We start from the raw sequence: 19,702 nt of genomic DNA, 5'->3' as shown, positions 1-19,702 counted from the left end.
ATAGACCCATTGTCTTCTTGTGCAATATCCAGGAATTTGGTGAAACTCATCATTTTTCAGGTTACCGATAATGCAAGTTTGGAAACTGAAACAGGAAGGAACACAGGCTGAAAAAGCTTTTATCCAGCCCACAGCATTTCTCTCTCCAGATGCAAGATAGTTTTTTTTTTTTTTTTTCTGCAGTACTTTGGTGGGGTTAAAATTAGCTGGCAGCATTCTGGTCACATGCTAGACAGCAAAACAAAAGGGAGTTGTTCCGTGGCTGCTCCCAAGGCAGCCCTGACAGACCTTCCTAATCCATAGGCTTCTGAGAAGCTGGTTCTTCAAGGCCGAGTATAGAGGGGCCACATCACTGACACCCCTCTGTTGTCAGCCTGCTCTGACAGGGCAGAACGTGGGCATCTTTGGGGCTGTTTGGGATCTCGGGGCTTGCCTCTATCTAGGAAGGCACTCAAAGGCTCCAAAATGGCTTTTGCAAATCTTCCCATTTAGGAGAGGAAGGCTGAAAAAAGGAAGAACTTTTGAAGCCAGCAAATAAGCAAACACCACAGGACATGGAGAGAGAGAGGAAGGGTAGTGTCTGAAATGTGAATGTAGGCATCGCCTTTTGGGGAAATGGGCTCTTCTTGGCACAGTTAAAACGGAAAAATAATGCATCTGAACTATATGTAGCCAGCTCTGCAGATAGATTCTTTATCTCTGGATCCCGATAATAAGGGGCTCATCAAGATCTGCTTTGTTCTTCCAGCTTAAAACTGTCACCAGAAGCCCTGGATAAAAAATACAGCCTCTGATTCATACACGCAGTCAGGAAACATCCCTTGCTCAGTACAGAAACATGTCGGTGAACCTGGGAAAGGAATCACCACCACGAAATATGCTTTGGCTTGCCAAAGCTTAGCAGCTCCTAGAGCCAAAAACCCAGCTGCCTGGATTGTTTGAGGAAGGTGGGGGCTGGAGGCGGGGGCAGGGGAAGGGTGCTGAAGAAAGAGGGGCTTTTTGAATCACCTGATTTCTGCCCCCAATTCTGTTCTGTTTAATTCCAAGCCAAAACCCACCTTCAGAGGTCTCAAGGGCCAATTGATCCTAAAAATCGCACTGAACATTACCCCTTCCAGCGCTATGCCCGTTGGCAAGGTGAAGCAGATGGCTTTTATTGATAAATTTATTCGTTTGGAAGGGGCAACTCGAGTCTAGAAATTCCAGCAAGAAGAGTACATTGCCCAGGCCAGAATCGCCGTGACAATCATAAGCAGACACCCAGAAAGAGTCAGGTTAAAAGAAATTGCAGCTTAGCCCCAAGAACCTGGAGCATTTTCAGTCTTCCTCTGGTCGGGCTTCCATGTCAGCTGTGCACTTATGAAGAAATACCTCATTTGGTTCAACATTCTGTGGTATTCAAGGGTTTGTGTGAGCTATGTAGGGCCTGCTTTATCAAAAGGGCTTCATAAACCAAACAGGCCTCTAACTCGGATCTCATCCTGAAGCCCTCATTGTACAGACAGACCCAAACAGAAATTCTCACTGCCTTAATGCCCAGCACATAAAGTCCTCTTTAATAAACATACACCATTTTTCAGTGGAACAGCCTCAAGGCGTTAAAAGTACATAAAGGTCTGAAAGCTGAAACCCTAGGTAAACAGTGTGCAGAAATATATTTAGCAGAAAATATTGAAAACCACAGGAAAAATATGTTCTCTTCCAGGGATGTTAACAAAGGTTTAGGTTCAGGAAAGCTTCAGGAAATAGCGAGCTGGGTTGAGAAGGAATACTGCTCAATGTAAATAAATCACTAAACCTCTTTGGCCTCCATAGGCTTTGGCTGGAATGGAGTATTTCATTTTTTCCCCATTAAACAGGCCACCCTGAGAGTTGGCATTATAGACCTGAACATGTACCAAATCTGAATGTGCTATTTTGTTTCTGTACATTGATTCAGACTGTGTTTCAAACAGCAGCTTGTGCGAAATGGGGGGTCAGCCATCCAGACTGGTGCACCCTCACACTGAGCCTAAATGATATAGACCTGTTTCACCTTGGATCACCCAGTGTCTTGTCTCTGACAGACACACACCCTCTGTTGTTATTGCCCAGAGTGATGTCATGCTCATTCTAAAGCTCACAGTTCTAAGGGACTCAGTTGCCTCTACTGCAAGAAGATGCCTTCAGAAAGACCCAGATTTTCTGCGGTCTCAGGGTAGGAAGAGACAAGAAAAGGACAGGCAGTCACTCTCCCTAAGATGGATGCTGCATGATGTAAGTGGCTGGCTAAAATATCTGGCATCTTTGCAGTTCTAAGTTGCCAGCAAAATATTATTAAAAAGATAAAATACACGCAAACTGTGCAGAATGTAGGGCTGCTGTGTTTACATCCGGGTTTTGATGACTCAAAGACTTACACTTGGACTTGCTGAAAAGCTCTATTAAAAACACAGCTTTGTGAAAGCCCCCAGAGAGCAGGAAGCAGGGCTAGGGGGTGAGGGGGAAGGCGGGGTGTGATTGTTTGGGTGGTGGGTGGGGGTTTGGTGACCTGCCCAAGGATGGTGCTTAGTCCTGAGGTCCTGGCTGGCTCTTAAGACTCGGGAAATGCTTAGAGGTTAACCTCCTCTCGGCTTCAGAACCAGAGCGGGGAGGGTTAACCTTTTTCCAGAACATTTATTTCACCATCTCACTGACTAGAAGGAGGAGGGGAGGGAGGGAGAGCGAGAGCCTGCCGCGCTGAGAGGCTGCGGATCACAAGGCCATTCTGATAGCCTCCTGTCCCCATGGCAACTGCAACGGCATTTATCAGTTCCTTCTGCGCACAGGCACAGCAAATCTGCATTGCACATGGCAGGCTTCCAGCATTTCAAATGAAAGAGCACTTTGAACGGCTGCCAAGTTTGGAAGGAGCAGAACTGTCAGGGCTGCTTAAAGCTGGCAGTTTATACTGGGGAGGCTTTCGCTTCCCAGAATCCTCCGGGCCTGGCGAGCTGCCAAGTACTTAGCGGAAGCTAAAAAGTAACTCGCTCAGTTCCCTCCCTTCCCCTCCTCCCCTCCTCCCTTCCCCCGGCTCACGCAACTCCCCCCGCCCCGCGCCGCCCGCAACCACGCCATTCACCGCAGTGCTCTCAAAATTTTCCACATGTCCTGTGTCACCAGTGCAGACTGTACAATGAAAACCAGAACGCCGGCTGCCCACGAACGGGCTTTTATTAATAATGGGGTGGGGGGAGGGTACAGGTTGGGATCTGACAGTGACAGCTAGGGCACCGCGGGTCTCTGTACCTGCCATAACCACTGGGTGTGAACCTGTGGGGGGTGTGTGTGTGTGAGCGCGCGCGTGTGCCTTGCAGCCTTAAAAATACATTAATCAAAATAAAAATAAAAGGAGCTTCAGAACTGTAGACACTCGGCACTGGGGGCGGTTGGGGGGGCTGAGTTTCGGATGGGTGTTTTGGAACTTCATTTAGGGTGGAGAATGGAGGTCATGCAGACAGCGTGGTTCAGATCCAGGCTTTCCAAGAGCCCTGGGGAAGAGAGGGTTGTTATTGAGAACCGAGCCGGTTTCTGGAGCTTTTCTTGAATCGCTCGGGTGTCAGGGTGAAAGCTCTGAGGCCCCCGATGGGGGAGGGAGTCTGGAAATGGTTTTTAATGGAAAGTTTACCAGATAACTTCAGACCGTCACAAGGGCAAGCACAGCCTAGAGCACAGAGCTTCTACTGGCAGACTGGAAATTGGTATAGTTCACTGTGCTGAAATTTTTTTTAAAAAAAAATTATAATCTACACTGAGATCAAGGGCCTGGGCTTTATTTTCCAGCACAAATAGAACAAAATTGTCTGCCGCTTAGGCAGTTGGATAGAGTTCAGGAAAACTATGTCTGGCATTAATTCCAAAGTGGAGGTTTTGGTTCAAGCCAGGCCCATTAATTTCAGTAAACTGTTTTCACTAGTCCAGACCCTGCTGTGCAAGGACTATTTATTACTTTTTGCTAACCTGATGTCTGCAGAGTTGTAAAGCAAAGGAAAAAAAACCCAGGGTGAAGATATCTATATCTTGGATCAAATGGGTTTTGCACCTTTCCTTTGGGGGCCATGTTTTATGGGGCATTTTCTATCCCTGGTTCCTCTTTATCAGCCCCGTTTCTCTTTTTAATCCATCTTGCAGTGAATTGGGGTGGGGGGGGGGGATCTCGATGGAGAGGAATCTGGCTAGAGCAAATACCTATCTCCTGCCTCCTTCAGAAAGGTACCTCCCAGACACAGGGTTGTTTTGTGTGCCTGTCCCAGGCTTCCAGGCTGCAGGGCCAGTGCAAAGCCCTGACGTGATTCACCCTGACGATGGGGTCTAAAATACACCAAGACAGTCGGTTTTGGCACTTGTTCTCCCTAAGGAATTTTACTAGCCGCCTTAGAAAAGCACATAAATTGCCTCCCCCTCCCTCTCTTTTTTCCATGCCTCCTTCTCTTCATCCCACTCCCCCCTCCAGTCCATCTTGATGTCATTTCAAAGGAAAGGATGAAAAGGGGGGATTTGTCAGGCGGTCAGGTTTGTTAATGTGTCTTTCTAGCCCCCAACACACACACACACACACACACACGCATGCACGCACACATACACACGCACACACACCAGTTAAGAATGTTAATCAGAATTAAAAGCCAGTCAGTACTCTCAAAGCATCAAACATGAAGACAAGCGAGAGGAGAGGGAGTATGGGGGTGGGGTAGAGGCAGTGCGAATGAACTATAACTCAGTCCTACGCTTAACTTACTAAAATAAAGGAGGGGAAAGGTAACACCAATTTGGTCAGCTTGTCAAATGTCAAAATTATTGGTCTTTCCTTTTAACTACCCCTCCTTCCCCCCCCCTTCCGCCCCGCCCCAACACAGTCAAGTTTTGTGCCTTTCCCAAGTGTGATTAATCTCTGGCAGAGGCTAGAAACAGGAGTAGGTTTCTTGGCTGCCCGTTCTGATAAACAATCTGTTCTTGGGAAGAGTAGGTGAAGGGGGCGTTAGGGGGTGTGTGGTAATCTGCAGGCGTTATGGGGGTGGGGTGGGGTGCCTGAGACCAGCCCTGCGAACTCTAGCGGAGGCCCGCCCTCCGGGAAAATGCAAGTGCCCTTCCTTTGGAGCGCGTGGTTTGGGGTGGGTCAGGTTTCCTGCCCTTAAGAATGTGAGCAGACAGTGGATCCATTCTTGCTGCCAGTTCACAGTGTCCAGGAAACGTCAGAGGGACATCGAGAGCTTGGGGAGGGAGAGGAAAGGGGAGGGGAGAGGAGCCCGCGCGCTCCCACTGGCTTTGTACCTTTTTCGAACGCTATGGGCGTTGCAGGTCACCGGCTCCTATGCACCCAGACTGCTTGCCGGGGGAAACCGAGGCAGCCGCGGGAAAGGCTGGGCGGGGAGGCCCTGGTGGGAAGTATTGTCAAGCGGAACAGGGAAAGCCAGAAGATGTTCAAAACAAAAGAAGGGACTATTTTGCAGCGTCGGAGGTCGCTGATACCGAAACTCTGTCGGCAAGAAAGCTGGCTGCGAAGTGTGCAGAGGGTTTATTGTGTGGGCAGCCAGGCAGAAAGCGGCAATATGAAAAAGTGGGGAGGGGTAGAGTCTACGGTTGAGGGGAAATCAGTGCGGAGAAGGCTGCGCATGGCTGGGAAATGTCACCAAGGAGAGTGCAGCGGCACCAAATAAAAGATGAATAATCAGCTACCTTTTGGAAAAGAAATGTAAAGATATTAATAAAGGTGAGAACTCTCTTCTCAGCCTGAAAAGCAAATCCATTTCTCACCTGCTGCCTCTCCTTAACCCAACGCGCGCGTGTACACACACACACACACACACACACACACACACACACCCTTCTTTTCTACCTTGCATCCAAGAAGCCTAGGCCAGGCTCTCGCTTTCCCTTGGATTTAATTACATGAAAATGCTGAACAAAAACCTGTAATTACACCCTTAGTCCCTGCCACTCAGGCGCAGCACACTTCCTGCCTAGTTTTGTTTTTTAAGAAGAGGTCATTGCCTCTTTTCTTTCTAAATTGACCAAAACAAAAAAGTAAAAGCCCCAAATAAATCCAACTGCTCCAAGCTTTGGTACCACCAGGGATCAGGGGACAGGAAGTCCTTTCCCTCTAGAAGAGATGAGATGACACAGTAACCTCGCTATTGTCTCTCTAGCTCCTAGGTCTGGGGTAGTCACTGCTTCTTTGTTGCTCAGGCCAGAAGAACAGGGATGCTCCGCTACAACCCCAGGAGTAAAGTCACCAAGAGCATGATGAAGAGTGTGGACAGGCCTCAGCATCAGGCTTTGCTTTCCAGCTGTTTTACCTAGAAGGTTTTAGTGCTGGAAAAGAGATTTGTGACAATGGTTCGCCTTTCTAAAGCCCTAGGCATTAACATACAGAATTTCACAATGAGCCCCTGAAGTAAGGAGACTAGGTTTTAATATCAACACTGGACAGGTGAGGAAACTGAGGCCTAGAGAGAATAAGTAGATTGCTCTTGGTCATGTGGCTGGTGGAAGTGTTGAACAAGCACTGCCTCTAATGACTTCTGGGCCATTGCATCAGGAAACTAGGACACCTAGGAGGAAATGGAAACTTCCAGATTTAGGGCTGGAGCCAATCTAGCTTGGTTCATCATTAAATCCACAGGACTGAGAAAGAAATTGCTCTCTAAATAAACAGTTGAATGACTGAATGAATGGCAAATGGAAGGGCACAAGTTAAGGAGTAAATCCACCAGGCCATCTGGCAGCCAAGTTTCAGCTCTGAAACAAAATATAGGTGATGAGAAGAGTTTCACATCCACTAGGGACACATCAGACTTGGGTCCTTTGGGTCTGGCCAGTGAGGAAGATTCAGGTTAAAGCATAGTGGTTCTTTACATGGGTCAGGCTTGGGGGGCCACCTGCTCCCTTGATTTCTAGCCCCAATGATACCTAGACCAGATGTAACTCGGGGTTATAGGCCTCCCCTAGGCTAGCAATGCTTTGAGGGCAGCAGCCTGCCATAGTCATTAAGTGGCCTCCACCTCAAGCATAGGACAGTACACATTGGGTCAATGTGCACACAGTAGGGGTGACCTGAACTAGGTGAGAACAAAGGATTGTTAGTTGTGTGGTATGATCTGCTGGTTGAGAAGAGGCTCCTTCTACCATAAAATGTACCCTGTCCACTTTCTTCCTTCCATCATCTGGACTAGGGTCTTCCTTGGGTGTGGACATTTAAAATGCAGCCATCCGCAGTAAGAGCAACTCAGTAAAATTTCTAAATACTTCAGTGTGTTCTAGAGCTTCAGATTTCCCTCCATTACCTTTGTCTAGCGCCAGGGTACAGAAAACCCAGGAAGGGAGAGAGATCTCAGGGGATGCCAGGGAAGCATGACTACAGGATTTTGCCCAAAGCTGAATGGTGATTGATTTTAACCTCAAAATAACTGGTGCTAATTTGTGCGTAATCTTGCCTCTACTGGGATAGTACTGACATTCTTAACCTGAAAACTCCCATAGGGAGAGGCATTTGACTTTTGCCATTTCTTAGCGGCATCTGACCCCTGACTCTCCCTTACCCTCAGCCTCCCCCCACAAAAAGCTAGCAAATGGTGAGGGTAGAAAAAGGAATGTTGGGGTTAGAGCCAGATAACCTGGTTTTCAGTAATTGTGGACCAGCTCTGGACCCGCTTTCCTCACCTATACAGGAGGGTGATGAAAGTAACACCTACCTCACAAGGCTGCTGTAGAGATTGGTGAGATAATGTCTGGGAATGAACTTAGCAGCTCCAGACAAATGTTGGTCTTATATCATTCACCATCTCTTACATTTGATTAAGTACATTATAATACTGTATTTTTTACACAGACCAATGAGGCAGGCAAAGGAGGCAGTGCAATTATTCCCATTTTACAGACTAAGAAACCAAAGTTCAAGTGATTTGCTCAAGGTCACACACGCTATTTAGGGTCAGCCAAGTCCAACTCAAACAACGGATATACTCAGTCCTAAACGACCTGCCTTCCTCCTTGTCTCCTGAATTTTGGGAAGAACCACCCAGCTCCAGCAAGTTAAAATAGTTACAGATCCTGGCCCATTCACCCCAACCAGGGACAGCAGTGAGGCTGCCAGTCTGTACCAGACTTGACCCAGGGACAGCAAGGCGTGCAGGGAGCGCTTCCCACTCGGAGGTCCCTCTTCCCACTCGGAGGTCCCGCCTTCTGGCAGCCCCAGCAGGAAAGCGCCGGCGGCGATGGGTCTGTGAAGCTGGATCTTGGAAATCCCCAGCTCCAGTGCCGGGGCCAGTGGGAACCCACTGGCACTCCTGCTCCCTGCTGAGGCCGACAGGCATGAGGGGTGTGGTGGAGGGTTCAGGGAATATGCGCACCTGTAGCTTTGACGGCCCTTGCCGGGCTGTTGGCCCACTCTCGCCCTCCAAACCCTCCTTACCAGCTACCCCCTTCTTGGGGTATGGGTGTTCGTTTTAAACCCACCAGATCAGTGACTAGACCCTCGTCTGGCGCTTCCCCTTTTTTTTTCCCTCTAGGCCTGGTTCCTGGCAGGCACATTCCAGGGTTCCTTTATTTTTGGACCTAAAAAAACACACCAGCTTTTGGTGAGGACAGTGCTGGGCTCCCCCATGCCCTGGCAGGCTGGCAAGGAAAGGAAGCGGGGAGGAGGCAGGAACCAGACGCGACTCCCCGCCCTGCTCGCCTTTCTTCGCTTCCCTGCTCCCCGCCCCTTCAGGAAGAAAGCAGTCAGAGATCTGATCGCTCGCTCTGGGCTCTGGCCGCTGTGCCAGCGCCAACCACTCCGTCCGACTTTTCCTTCCACCCAATTTTGCACCGAGCGGCCGCCCGCTCGCGAGCCCCAGGCTGGGCAGGTCCTGGCTGGCAACGCAGTCTCCTCTCCCCCGGGGTTCTTAGCGAATCACGCTGTTCCTGGGATTTCACGCTCGAGTGGCTCTTGCGTAACCCTATGCCCTGGCCCAAACTAATACTTTTTTTTTTTTTTAGTACCAGAATTAATCCTTTAGGAAAAGGCAAATACTTCCGCCACGGAAGGGCCTGGGAGTAAATGTGTAAATTACCTGGCTGACTTGATTCCTCCACCCCCCACAGCCCTGGGGGGTTACTGACATGTGGGGGAAGGGGCTCTTGGAGAATCAGAGGAGCGCCCAACCCAGACGTTTGTTTTCATCTACTCAACAGGCGATGAGGCTCTAGCAGGCTGAAGAACCCGGTCTTGCTTACCGCGGGGCTGTTACCAAAAAAGGGCTTTCTCTTGCGCGAGTGCTTGGCCACTAGCGTTGCAGCGGGGTTATGTGAGGTTTAGCTTGGGCCTCCTCGAAGGTATCCCAGCTGGCTGCAGGGTTACCAGGCTGGAGTCCCCAGCCCGACCCATCACTGCCACGAAACTTAAGGGGCGGGAGGAGGGGGAGCAGGGGGTTGACTGCAGGGAGCTTCGAATTCCGTGGGCACTCTGCGACCGTCTTACCCCTAACATTGGGCTGTGGCCTCTGGAAAGGCCAAGTGGAGGGCTGACCTTGTGCTCCAGTTCAGGGCGGGGGTGTCTGAGGGTACCAGCTCAGGTGGCAAGCTGGGGTGAGACAACAACTGTAGAAAGGAACTTTAGGGAGGACTGCGGGCATCTCCCCATATGCCTGGTTGAGCCTGGGTCTGCTAGTCTGCAGACCTCACCACCAGAGTACTGCCGCGCTCTCCACCTGGTTTCGTAGATTGAGCCCCAACCACGCCTGTTCCTTTCCCCTGTGGACTCAGTACTGTCACATGGGATTCTCCTGCAAGGGAAAATCTGTCTCCAAAACATTTGTGTTCTTGCCTCTCACAGTACCAGAGACATCCCCAGACGACTATCTCAGACAAGCAGTTCAGATGAAATTTATCACCGTAAATGATGGTGATTTTTTGAGGGCAGGAAGAGTATCAAGAGAGCTATGCTTTTTAAATTAAAGGATTATGAGACTGTATGGAAGCTTGTTTAAATGCGTGTTTATTTCTAACTCAGTGTGGCTGAAGACACCCCACACTTGTCTTTATATATGTATATGTGTATGTGTATTTTATATATATATCTTCTTTTATCAGGGCAGAGACAGACAAGATGGAGACATATGTGTGCGTGCATACCAAACATAACACTATGACAGAATCCAACTTGCTTTCTCTAGCAGCCTGGCTAGAGGGTTGGGGCTAAGCTGCTAGTTCTCAGTATTTTTGGTTTAATAAAGGGATAAACTGAATAAATGTAAATGTAAAGAAGTGGGCAACTCAGCCTAGCCAAAGCTAATGAGCCCAAGCTTTGGGCTGATAGGGATGTCATTCCATTTCCCAGCCCTATGTTTTGACTCACTCCAGGGTAGCTGCGGTATGGGGAGAGCTGAAGTCTGGAAGGGTTAGGCAAGGCTCCTGGAGCAGCTCTTTACAGAGGAATCACTGCCCGGAGCCAGCCAGGCCAGGGAAAGTTTATTATTGTTGGGGAGTGCACAGTGAGCTCACTGTTTTGCAAAAACAGAAATATGGCTGCCTTGAGATGAAAGAGGGGCTCCCTAGGAGTCTTCCTTTCCCCTTTTCTTTTTATCCTTAAAAACTCCCCTTTCCTTTGCACTTAGGGGCCCACAATGAGTGGGAGATTGGGTGCTGGGGAATGCTGGAAGGGGGAACAGGCTCTGAAGGTCGTGTCAAAATAAAAATACATGTTTCTGGTTGCTTCAACTGAACTTTATTATACTTAGCAGTTAACAGTAGTAATAGTAAGATTACATTTAAAGCAATTTACAAAGTACATTCACGTGTTAACTTTGCAATAGTAGAAACCTTAATATCAATACTAATAATAACCAACACTTACTGACAGCTTCCTGTGAGCCTGACTCTGCTCTGCATCACATACGATGTATTTATGTTATAGTCTGTGGCAGGGGCAGATTCACAATTTCTGTATATGAAAGAACTCAGTAGCACAATCTGCTTGGAAGGGGAGGATGAGGGTTGGTTATGAAGGTGTATTTGGATTGGACTTTACAGGATATTGTATATAACGAAGAAGCAGTGGGCCAATGGAAATTTGGAGCACCCTAAACTACTTCGGAGAATCTAAGTTTGTTAAAGCCACATCTCAAATCAGATTTACTGGATTCAGATCCCAGCTCCATCTCAAATGGCTGTGTGACCTTGGGCAAGTTATTTAACATCTTTACATTCTGAACCCATAAAACAGAGTTAATAATAGAATTTACCTTGTAGATAATCTGAGGGTTTAATGGTGATGTAAGTAAACCACCCAGCAATGTCTGGCTCACAGCAAGTCTCAGTGATTTACGTCCTATTACGACACAAAATGAAATTTCAAACAGTTCTAATGATTTGAGAGCTATGATCCCATTTTGCAGATGGAAAAGAGATTATATAAGGGCAAGTAACTAGTTCAAGGTCACGAAGCCAGTACAGCAAGTCCTCTAATAATGGCATTTCTTTCAAGGTCATTTCATTACAATACAGATGTTGGTAGAATGCTGTAGGAACTTCTCATTTATATCAATTAGCCTATGGTAAAACTGGTTTCTGCTTAAGATCACAGAACCCATTGACCATGTTAAGTGAGGACTTACTATAACTGATGGGGAGGAAATTCCATTCTGACCTGCCAGACAGAACCTGAAATCCCAGTATATTGCCTCTCCTTCTCCAGCCTTACACAAGATTATCTCAATTTTCATGAGGGAAACAAAACAACAAAATTCCTAAACAGACCCAACACTTAGCAGAATTAGTTGAAATGCTCCCAACTAGAGCTATAACCAACATAACTATTCTGTAGCAAGCAATAATGATGAGCAATGATTTTGTAACAGAAATCATGGCCTTGCTCAGCCTTCTGGGTCACTATGGAATGAAATCACAGCACGTGAGAAAGAATTTTGTAAACTGCACCGTACTTTACAAAGAGATATCACTATCATTAAATGCTGCCCCTGCCTTCTTTTATCAAAGCCGGAAAAACCACTCACCTGTTTGGCCTCTCCAGCACCTCCCCTACCCGCAACTGCAGCTGTGCGCAGCTAGTTTTCCTTAAAGGCCTCAGGGTGCTCGTAGCTTCTTTAGACATTAAGCCAAAATTTTTAGACGGAGGCTGGGGGAAGGGGTAGCTCACCCCGAATTCATTTAGCTCCTTCATTGAAGCTCAGGTTCCTGGACCAGGACACAAAAACAAAAGGCAGTTTCTGGAAGACTGGAAAACAGCTAATTTTGCAGGTGCTTCAGCATTAGTGGTAGCAATGAATGCAACATCTATACCGGGGGTGGAGGGAAAGGTTTGATTGCAGACGAAAAGGGTAATGCCCTACATGAAATTCATAACAAAAATTTGAAACAGAACATTAAAATTCACTGCCGGGGTGGGGTGGGGAGCAGGATCGGAAACGACGCTTGTGGTTTTTAAATGCGTTTTTACTTGGGAAAGCCGGGCGGGGAAAGGAAAGGTCATCGTCTGTTTAATTTCCACCCCCAGCGCTGGACTTCCACCATTAGCTCGCCGGGCCTCAGCTGTTGTACACACACGGCGAAGGGGGAGGGGAGGGCGGAGGCGTGGAGGAGGGGCCGACAGGGAGGAATCTGGGCGTCCAGCCGCGCATGCGCCTTTCCCGAGCAACAAGTGGGCTCCACAGAGGAAGTGTAAGCGGGGGGAGAAGTGGTGCAGAGCATGGCGGTGACGTCAGCGCTCCGCCCGGGCGGCATCCCGCGCGGCCAAGCCGGGGACAGCGCGAGCTGCAGCGCGAGCGGGAGCGCCGAGACGCGCCTCCGGAACGTAGAGTAACAATCACAACCCCACATTCCGGGCGAGTGCGAGCGGGAAGGGATGCGACCCGGGCCCAGGCGCCGCGTGAGCGCCCTGCAGCCAACGTGAGAGCCGCCAGCCGCGGCGGCCGGGGCGCGGGCCAGGCCTGGGGGCGGCGGGAGCCTGCGTGCGTGCGCTCCTCTCCTGCTCTCGTGCGTCCTGGAAGCAGTGGCCGCAGCGGCTCCCTCCGGCCGTGCAAACCCAGCCGCCGCCAGCGGAACAGCCGACGCTGAGGAGGGGAGAAGCTCCTCTCTCGGCTCCCCCACCCTCCCCCGGCCCTCCGGGGAAGCAGCGACTTCAGCAAGATTGGACCCGGGCACCGGGTGACACTGAATCCTCTAGCCCTCGCCCCAGGGAGCCTGGCAGGTAGAGGACGAAGCTCGTAGGGGGACACCCCCCCTCAGGGGAGAGGAAGAGACAGCCCCTTTCGAGCTTTCACGCACCAGCCTCTCCGGGGAGGGGGCCAAGAGCCAACGGCGGCCAGCACCCGGCACCCTCGCCCCCTCCCCCCGGGCCTGAAGCTTCCAGCCAGGGTCCGCGGCACCAGGAAGAAGGCGCCTGAGCTCCCCTCCCGACGAGACAGCCGCAGTAGGAGGTGGGGGCGAGGAACGTGCTGAACTCCGCCGCTCGGCTGGTGGAGCCCCCGCGGAGAGGCGCTGCGCCGGCGGTGGAGACTCGCGCTCCCTCCAGCCCCTGGGGCAGAACTTTCTCGCCCCCCCCTTCTTCCCCCGCTGCCGGACTCCCTCCCCAGCCGGCCAGTCCTCTCGGAGGAGAAGGCGCCGCGGAGACAGCCCGGGCGGGGGCCTACCTTCTCCAGGGCTGGGATCATGTCGGCGGCGCAGGTGTCCTCGTCCCGGAGACAGTCCTGCTACCTGTGCGACCTGCCTCGTATGCCCTGGGCCATGATCTGGGACTTCTCGGAACCCGTATGCCGCGGTTGCGTCAACTACGAGGGTGCCGACCGCATCGAGTTCGTGATCGAGACCGCGCGCCAGCTGAAGCGGGCGCATGGCTGCTTCCAAGACGGCCGCTCCCCCGGGCCGCCGCCGCCCGTCGGGGTCAAGACGGTGGCCCTGTCGGCTAAGGAGGCGGCGGCGGCGGCGGCGGCAGCGGCGGCGGCGGCCGCCGCCGCGCAGCAGCAGCAACAGCAGCAGCCGCAGCCGCAGCCGCAGCCACAACAGCTTAACCACGTCGATGGTTCCAGCAAACCTGCGGTGCTGGCGGCCCCGTCCGGTCTGGAGCGCTACGGCCTGAGCGCAGCCGCCGCCGCCGCCGCCGCCGCCGCGGTGGAACAGCGTAGCCGCTTCGAGTACCCGCCACCGCCGGTGAGTCTGGGAGGCAGCAGTCACGCTGCGCGGCTGCCCAACGGCCTGGGGGGCCCCAACGGCTTCCCCAAGCCGGTACCAGAGGAGGGGCCCCCGGAGCTGAACCGCCAGAGCCCCAACTCGTCTTCGGCGGCGGCGTCGGTGGCGTCTCGGCGCGGGACGCACGGTGGGTTAGTGACGGGGCTGCCCAACCCGGGGGGTGGCGGAGGCCCCCAGCTCACCGTGCCCCCCAACTTGCTGCCGCAGACGCTGCTTAACGGTCCGGCCAGCGCCGCCGTACTGCCCCCACCGCCGCCCCATGGCCTGGGCAGCCGGGGGCCCCCGACGCCCGCGCCCCCAGGGGCCCCTGGGGGCCCCGCTTGTCTCGGGGGCGCGCCAGGCGTATCCGCCGCGTCTTCATCGGCGTCGTCTTCGACCTCGTCGTCTGTGGCCGACGTGGGCGTGGGTGCAGGTGGCAAAAGGCCCGGCTCAGTGTCGAGCACCGACCAGGAGCGCGAGCTGAAGGAGAAGCAGCGTAACGCCGAGGCCCTGGCCGAGCTTAGCGAGAGCCTGCGCAACCGCGCGGAGGAGTGGGCCAACAAGCCCAAGATGGTCCGCGACACGCTCCTCACGCTGGCTGGCTGCACGCCCTACGAGGTGCGTTTCAAGAAGGACCACTCGCTGCTGGGCCGCGTCTTCGCCTTCGACGCTGTCTCCAAGCCTGGCATGGACTACGAGTTGAAACTGTTCATTGAGTATCCCACGGGCTCGGGCAACGTGTACTCCAGCGCTTCTGGGGTGGCCAAGCAAATGTACCAGGACTGTATGAAGGACTTCGGCCGGGGTCTGTCCTCCGGCTTCAAGTATCTGGAGTACGAGAAGAAGCACGGCTCCGGAGACTGGCGCCTCCTTGGAGATTTGCTGCCCGAGGCCGTGCGCTTCTTCAAGGAGGGCGTGCCCGGCGCCGACATGCTGCCCCAGCCCTACCTGGACGCCAGCTGCCCCATGCTGCCCACGGCGCTGGTGAGTCTAAGTCGCGCCCCCAGCGCACCCCCGGGTACCGGAGCCCTGCCGCCCGCCGCCCCCTCGGGCCGAGGCGCAGCTGCAAGTCTGCGCAAGAGAAAGGCGTCCCCTGAGCCTCCGGACTCCGCCGAGGGCGCGCTGAAGCTGGGCGAGGAGCAGCAGAGGCAGCAGTGGATGGCGAACCAGAGCGAGGCACTAAAGCTCACCATGACTGCAGGGGGCTTTGCGGCGCCAGGGCATGCGGCCGGGGGCCCGCCCCCTCCGCCTCCAACCCTGGGACCCCATTCCAACCGGACCACTCCGCCTGAGTCGGCTCCTCAGAATGGCCCGTCCCCCATGGCGGCCCTCATGTCGGTGGCAGACACTCTCGGCACCGCGCACTCGCCCAAGGACGGCAGTTCCGTGCACTCCACCACTGCGTCCGCGCGGCGCAACAGCAGTAGCCCGGTGTCGCCGGCCTCTGTGCCTGGGCAGCGCCGCTTGGCTTCACGGAACGGGGACCTGAATTTGCAGGTGGCGCCCCCGCCGCCTAGCACTCACCCAGGCATGGACCAAGTGCACCCCCAAAACATTCCGGATTCCCCTATGGCCAATAGTGGGCCCCTGTGCTGTACCATTTGCCACGAACGTTTGGAGGACACGCATTTCGTTCAGTGCCCATCCGTTCCCAGCCACAAATTCTGCTTCCCTTGCTCTAGAGAGAGTATCAAGGCCCAGGGGGCCACCGGCGAGGTATACTGCCCCAGCGGAGAGAAATGCCCCTTAGTAGGGTCGAATGTACCTTGGGCCTTCATGCAGGGCGAAATTGCGACGATCTTAGCTGGGGATGTTAAAGTGAAAAAGGAGAGAGACCCTTGAACCACAAGACAGCCACCTTCTTTGCCCTAGACCATCTCCTCTCCAATCCAGAGGGCCCCTCCCCCCACCCACATCGACCCTCCCTTCCCTCACCCCCAAGATGTAGAATTGTGAATATAACAAACTGCAAAAAGTTAGTCTTATGTATAGACATTATTTTCGTCGTATGTTTCTATATTTTGAAACAAAGGTATGTAACTTCTTCATTTGAAGGATAAGCTGGTTTGTGTTAAGCAGTATAATATTGGTTGGGTCATTTGCATCATATTTGTTAGCATTTATTTGGTGGCAGAGTGTTTGCCTAGGTACAGAATTAATAGCCCTTAGCAACGACTGCTGCTGGTGTGTATTTTTGTAAATGTTATGCACTCTCTGAAAGGAAAAAAAAACACAAAAGAAAATGACTTTTTTTTTTTTGCCAAGGCCAGTGTTGCTGCCTAAAAAAACGATGCTATAAAATGGTGACAGCTTCTTTCTAAACAGCCCCAAGTGTTGAAGTCTTCACTTTATTTTTGTTCTGTTTTGTTTTGTTTTTGTTTCGTTGGCAAAATGGTAAGGGGGGTGTTGGGGGGGCGGGGTGTTTTTTGTTGCAAGTTTGTGAGGGAAAATGTTTGGGTTTGTTTCTACTGACCTGAATGTGTTGGATCTTCACGTGTTGTTTTGTTTTTGCTTTATCGATGCACGGATGCTTTTGAACAGTAGAGCGAAATGCTAGACATGGAGAATCTGCTCTGTTTGTCCTTTATACATTTCTGTAGTTAACAGAACACTGTAATGTGCCTTGGAGCTTAGTAACTTGTAATAAATTCAATTGATATTAATTCCGCCCTGAGTCAGCAAGTGTGTTTTTCTAAGGGTAAGACCACACAGCTCCAACACGGGGAAGCCCTACCTCCAACATAGAACATAAATGCTGGTGCCTTTGAAAGCCCCCAGAGATGGCATCTTGTAAGGCCCTGTGCTGGCTGACTACCCCTCCCCCTTGGTACCAGGCTATTTACATTCACCTCTGGGGCTGAGACAGTTGCTGACTAAGTGATTTCTATTTACTTTTCAGCATCTCTCTTTTCTTACAGATAGGCTGCCCCAGCTGCAAGTGGCATTGTCAGGAATGGATTTTGGTGCCTTGCCTTGTGGCCCTGAGTATATGCTAATACCCAGTGCAGCTGTCACTTCTGCAAGTGGGGGGAAAAAACTAGGGTGCTTCGCCTCTTAGATGTGGCAGAAATCACTGTGATTGCACATTTAAAGCAAAATGCCACAGAGTTAAGAGCTGTTAGTGGAGGCAGGAGGGGTGTGGGCAACTGGGAGACACGCATGTACTACACAGCCAGGAGAGTTCCCAGCAGCTTCTAGCTGATGCATTGGAAAAGCAGTTTCACCTCATTCATTACACGTTTTTTCTCTCCCTCCTTTTTGATATGCCTTTCTAAAGTCAGTACACTTAGAAGACAGTTATGAGGAATGGGGAAGAGAAAACAACCCGAACCCAGTTCCTGAGCAAAGGTCACTTATGACACCAAATAAAACCCATTCTCACTGGCGGCGAAATGCAATTATTCATCTAATCGACTTTTCTGGTGGCGTTTCTGCAGTACGGAAGGGTGGGGAAGGGGACTAGGGACAGGAATGTCCTATAATGCCCTGAGCCCCCTTGGTGGAGACCAGACTGGAGCCCTTCCAGAGCTCGGGGAAGGCAAACAACCCTGGTGTGAACCTTGTACTTTCCTGGGAGGCAAATGGAACAAGAGTAGAGAACAGGAGGGGAGAAGCAAAACAACTAGCGATCCAATCTATTTCTGGCCACTCCCCATTCCTGGTTGGGGCCAGCTGGGCCAGGACAGTCCTCACCAAGGCCAGAGGAATAAGCGAATAAGGGAAGAGACACGGTGTGCCCCCGTCAAAGAGGGAGGGGGAGGGTAGGGAGGTGGCATGGGTGCAGACATGTTTGGGGAAAAAACAAATCCCGGGTTAGCCTAGAACACCGGTGTGGAGGTTGGGTTAATGTTGGGACTTGCTGTTAATAACACCCTTTTAGTTTCTGTTCCTGCTTTGCCACCACCATCATCGAAGTAGTGGAAACCATGACAATGTATGTATGTGTGTTTGGGGGCGTGGATAAGTAGCAATTGATGGATCCGCTGCAGCCCCTTAATCCTGGTGCATGGAAGGTGCCCGTCTCACCTCTTTAAGAATCTCCCCACATATAAATAGATATTCGTGTCAGCTTCCTGCAAATGTGTCCTTGCATTTTCATCTGCTGCCAAGTGTTGGTGCTTATGAGTCATGAAACCTATTTTCATCCTCAGGGATAATTAACTTGGGGGTGACAATGCATAGCAGACTGTGGGAAGAGTTAATTCTAAAACCCATCCTCGCCTGGCTACCAGTCACACATTTCACTTAAAGGTCTGGGTTTGCTTTTCTATAAGCTCATTAATAAAAACCAAGCATGCTTCGCCTGGAAGATCCTCTCAGGTGTTCCCAACCCCCACTTCCAATACACACACTCTTAAAATGAGGAAAGCTCAGCAGCCCGAGAATACAGAGATAGAGTGTCACGGGTGTAATTTAACCACCATTGAATGAAGGAGTGGAGGGTGCAGCCACAGCATTGAACCGTGCATGTGAACTTAGATGTGTGGATAGCCTGTCCAGACTCATAAGCACCTGTGAGCGCTGTCCGGCGACTCCGAGTGGGATCAGCCCTCTTATCTGCCAATGCATGCATATCTGTTCCTGCCGGCCTGCCGCCGTCCCTTTATTGCTATGGTATTACGTTCCGGAACTTTTAGGATTACAAGACCCTTGATTTAGTGCATTGAGGTAGAAAAAGACCTGTCATTAGGTGCTGAGAACAGTGTAGTTTGCCCCACTTCTTGTTTCTGGGTGCATTATGAACAGGAAAGACAGCTGTAATAATGAGGCACCTAGCAAAGGCAGCCTGTGGGTTTCACTAAGGAAATCTGCCTCAATGAGACCTGGGGGAGAATAGGGTGGGAGCGGGAAGGAGAGAGTGGGTTGGGGTGGAACTCAGGCTGGAAGTGAATTATAATGGTGCAGTTAATTAAAGTTTACATAGCTAGGAGCCATTTGTTAAATGGCTTCACTCTCTTCTCCATTTTTGGAACTGAGTGACCTTTCTCTTTGCTCTGACCCATTCAGCGGCTAGTCTGGTTGCCTTAACCAGTCTAGCTTTGATCTCACAGCTAGATTCCTCCTTCCCTAAAGCCTTCCGCCCTGCAGACCTAGGAACCATTTTCCTCTCCAGCACCTGAGGATCTTTGTGGGTTTCAGAGACTGAGGCAGAGGTCTCTGGGTGAGCCTGAATTTCCTTCATCTCCAGTTCACCCTGATGTCCCTACCTCTTCCATTTCCCATCCTTCTCGCTCCCTTCCCTTTCAGAGCCAAAGTGGCCAACATTTAAAAATCCATATTGTATTTATTTATATGCATTGTTTGTACAGCTCACCCAAGCTGGTTGTTTCTGTAGGGCACTGGTGGGGGTGGGGAAGGGCAAGGAGGATTTCAAGGGAATAGGCTGATGGGAGTCATTATTTGACCTTTGTCTCTGAAGGCTGCACTATAGGAGATCCACCATGTCAAGTTCTGCATTCACATGTGAACCTGCTCAGCTCATGTGGGCATGCATGCCTATGTTATTAAATGTAAGATTTATGTA

At 51.4% G+C, this 19,702-nt stretch overlaps 1 protein-coding gene across 1 annotated transcript; it reads left to right on the top strand.

The window, feature by feature from the left end:
- Positions 1–12,683: 12,683 nt before the first annotated feature.
- IRF2BPL (interferon regulatory factor 2 binding protein like) lies at positions 12,684–16,845 on the top strand. The gene has a single exon (XM_016156654.2). It carries the CDS (start codon positions 13,663–13,665, stop codon positions 16,018–16,020), a length of 2,358 nt encoding a protein of 785 aa, XP_016012140.2. The 5' UTR covers positions 12,684–13,662; the 3' UTR covers positions 16,021–16,845.
- The last annotated feature ends 2,857 nt before the right edge of the window (positions 16,846–19,702 follow it).

This window comes from Rousettus aegyptiacus, unplaced genomic scaffold (assembly GCF_014176215.1).
Source record: "Rousettus aegyptiacus isolate mRouAeg1 unplaced genomic scaffold, mRouAeg1.p scaffold_m13_p_3, whole genome shotgun sequence".
NCBI classification, from domain to species: Eukaryota; Metazoa; Chordata; class Mammalia; order Chiroptera; family Pteropodidae; genus Rousettus; species Rousettus aegyptiacus.
Note: the sequence above shows the minus strand (reverse complement) of the source record. Positions and strands in the feature narration are given on the sequence as shown.

What these genes read in the sequence shown, in the direction of transcription:
- IRF2BPL (XM_016156654.2), top strand. Translation starts at nt 13,663, where the DNA reads ATGTCGGCGGCGCAGGTGTCCTCGTCCCGGAGACAGTCCTGCTACCTG.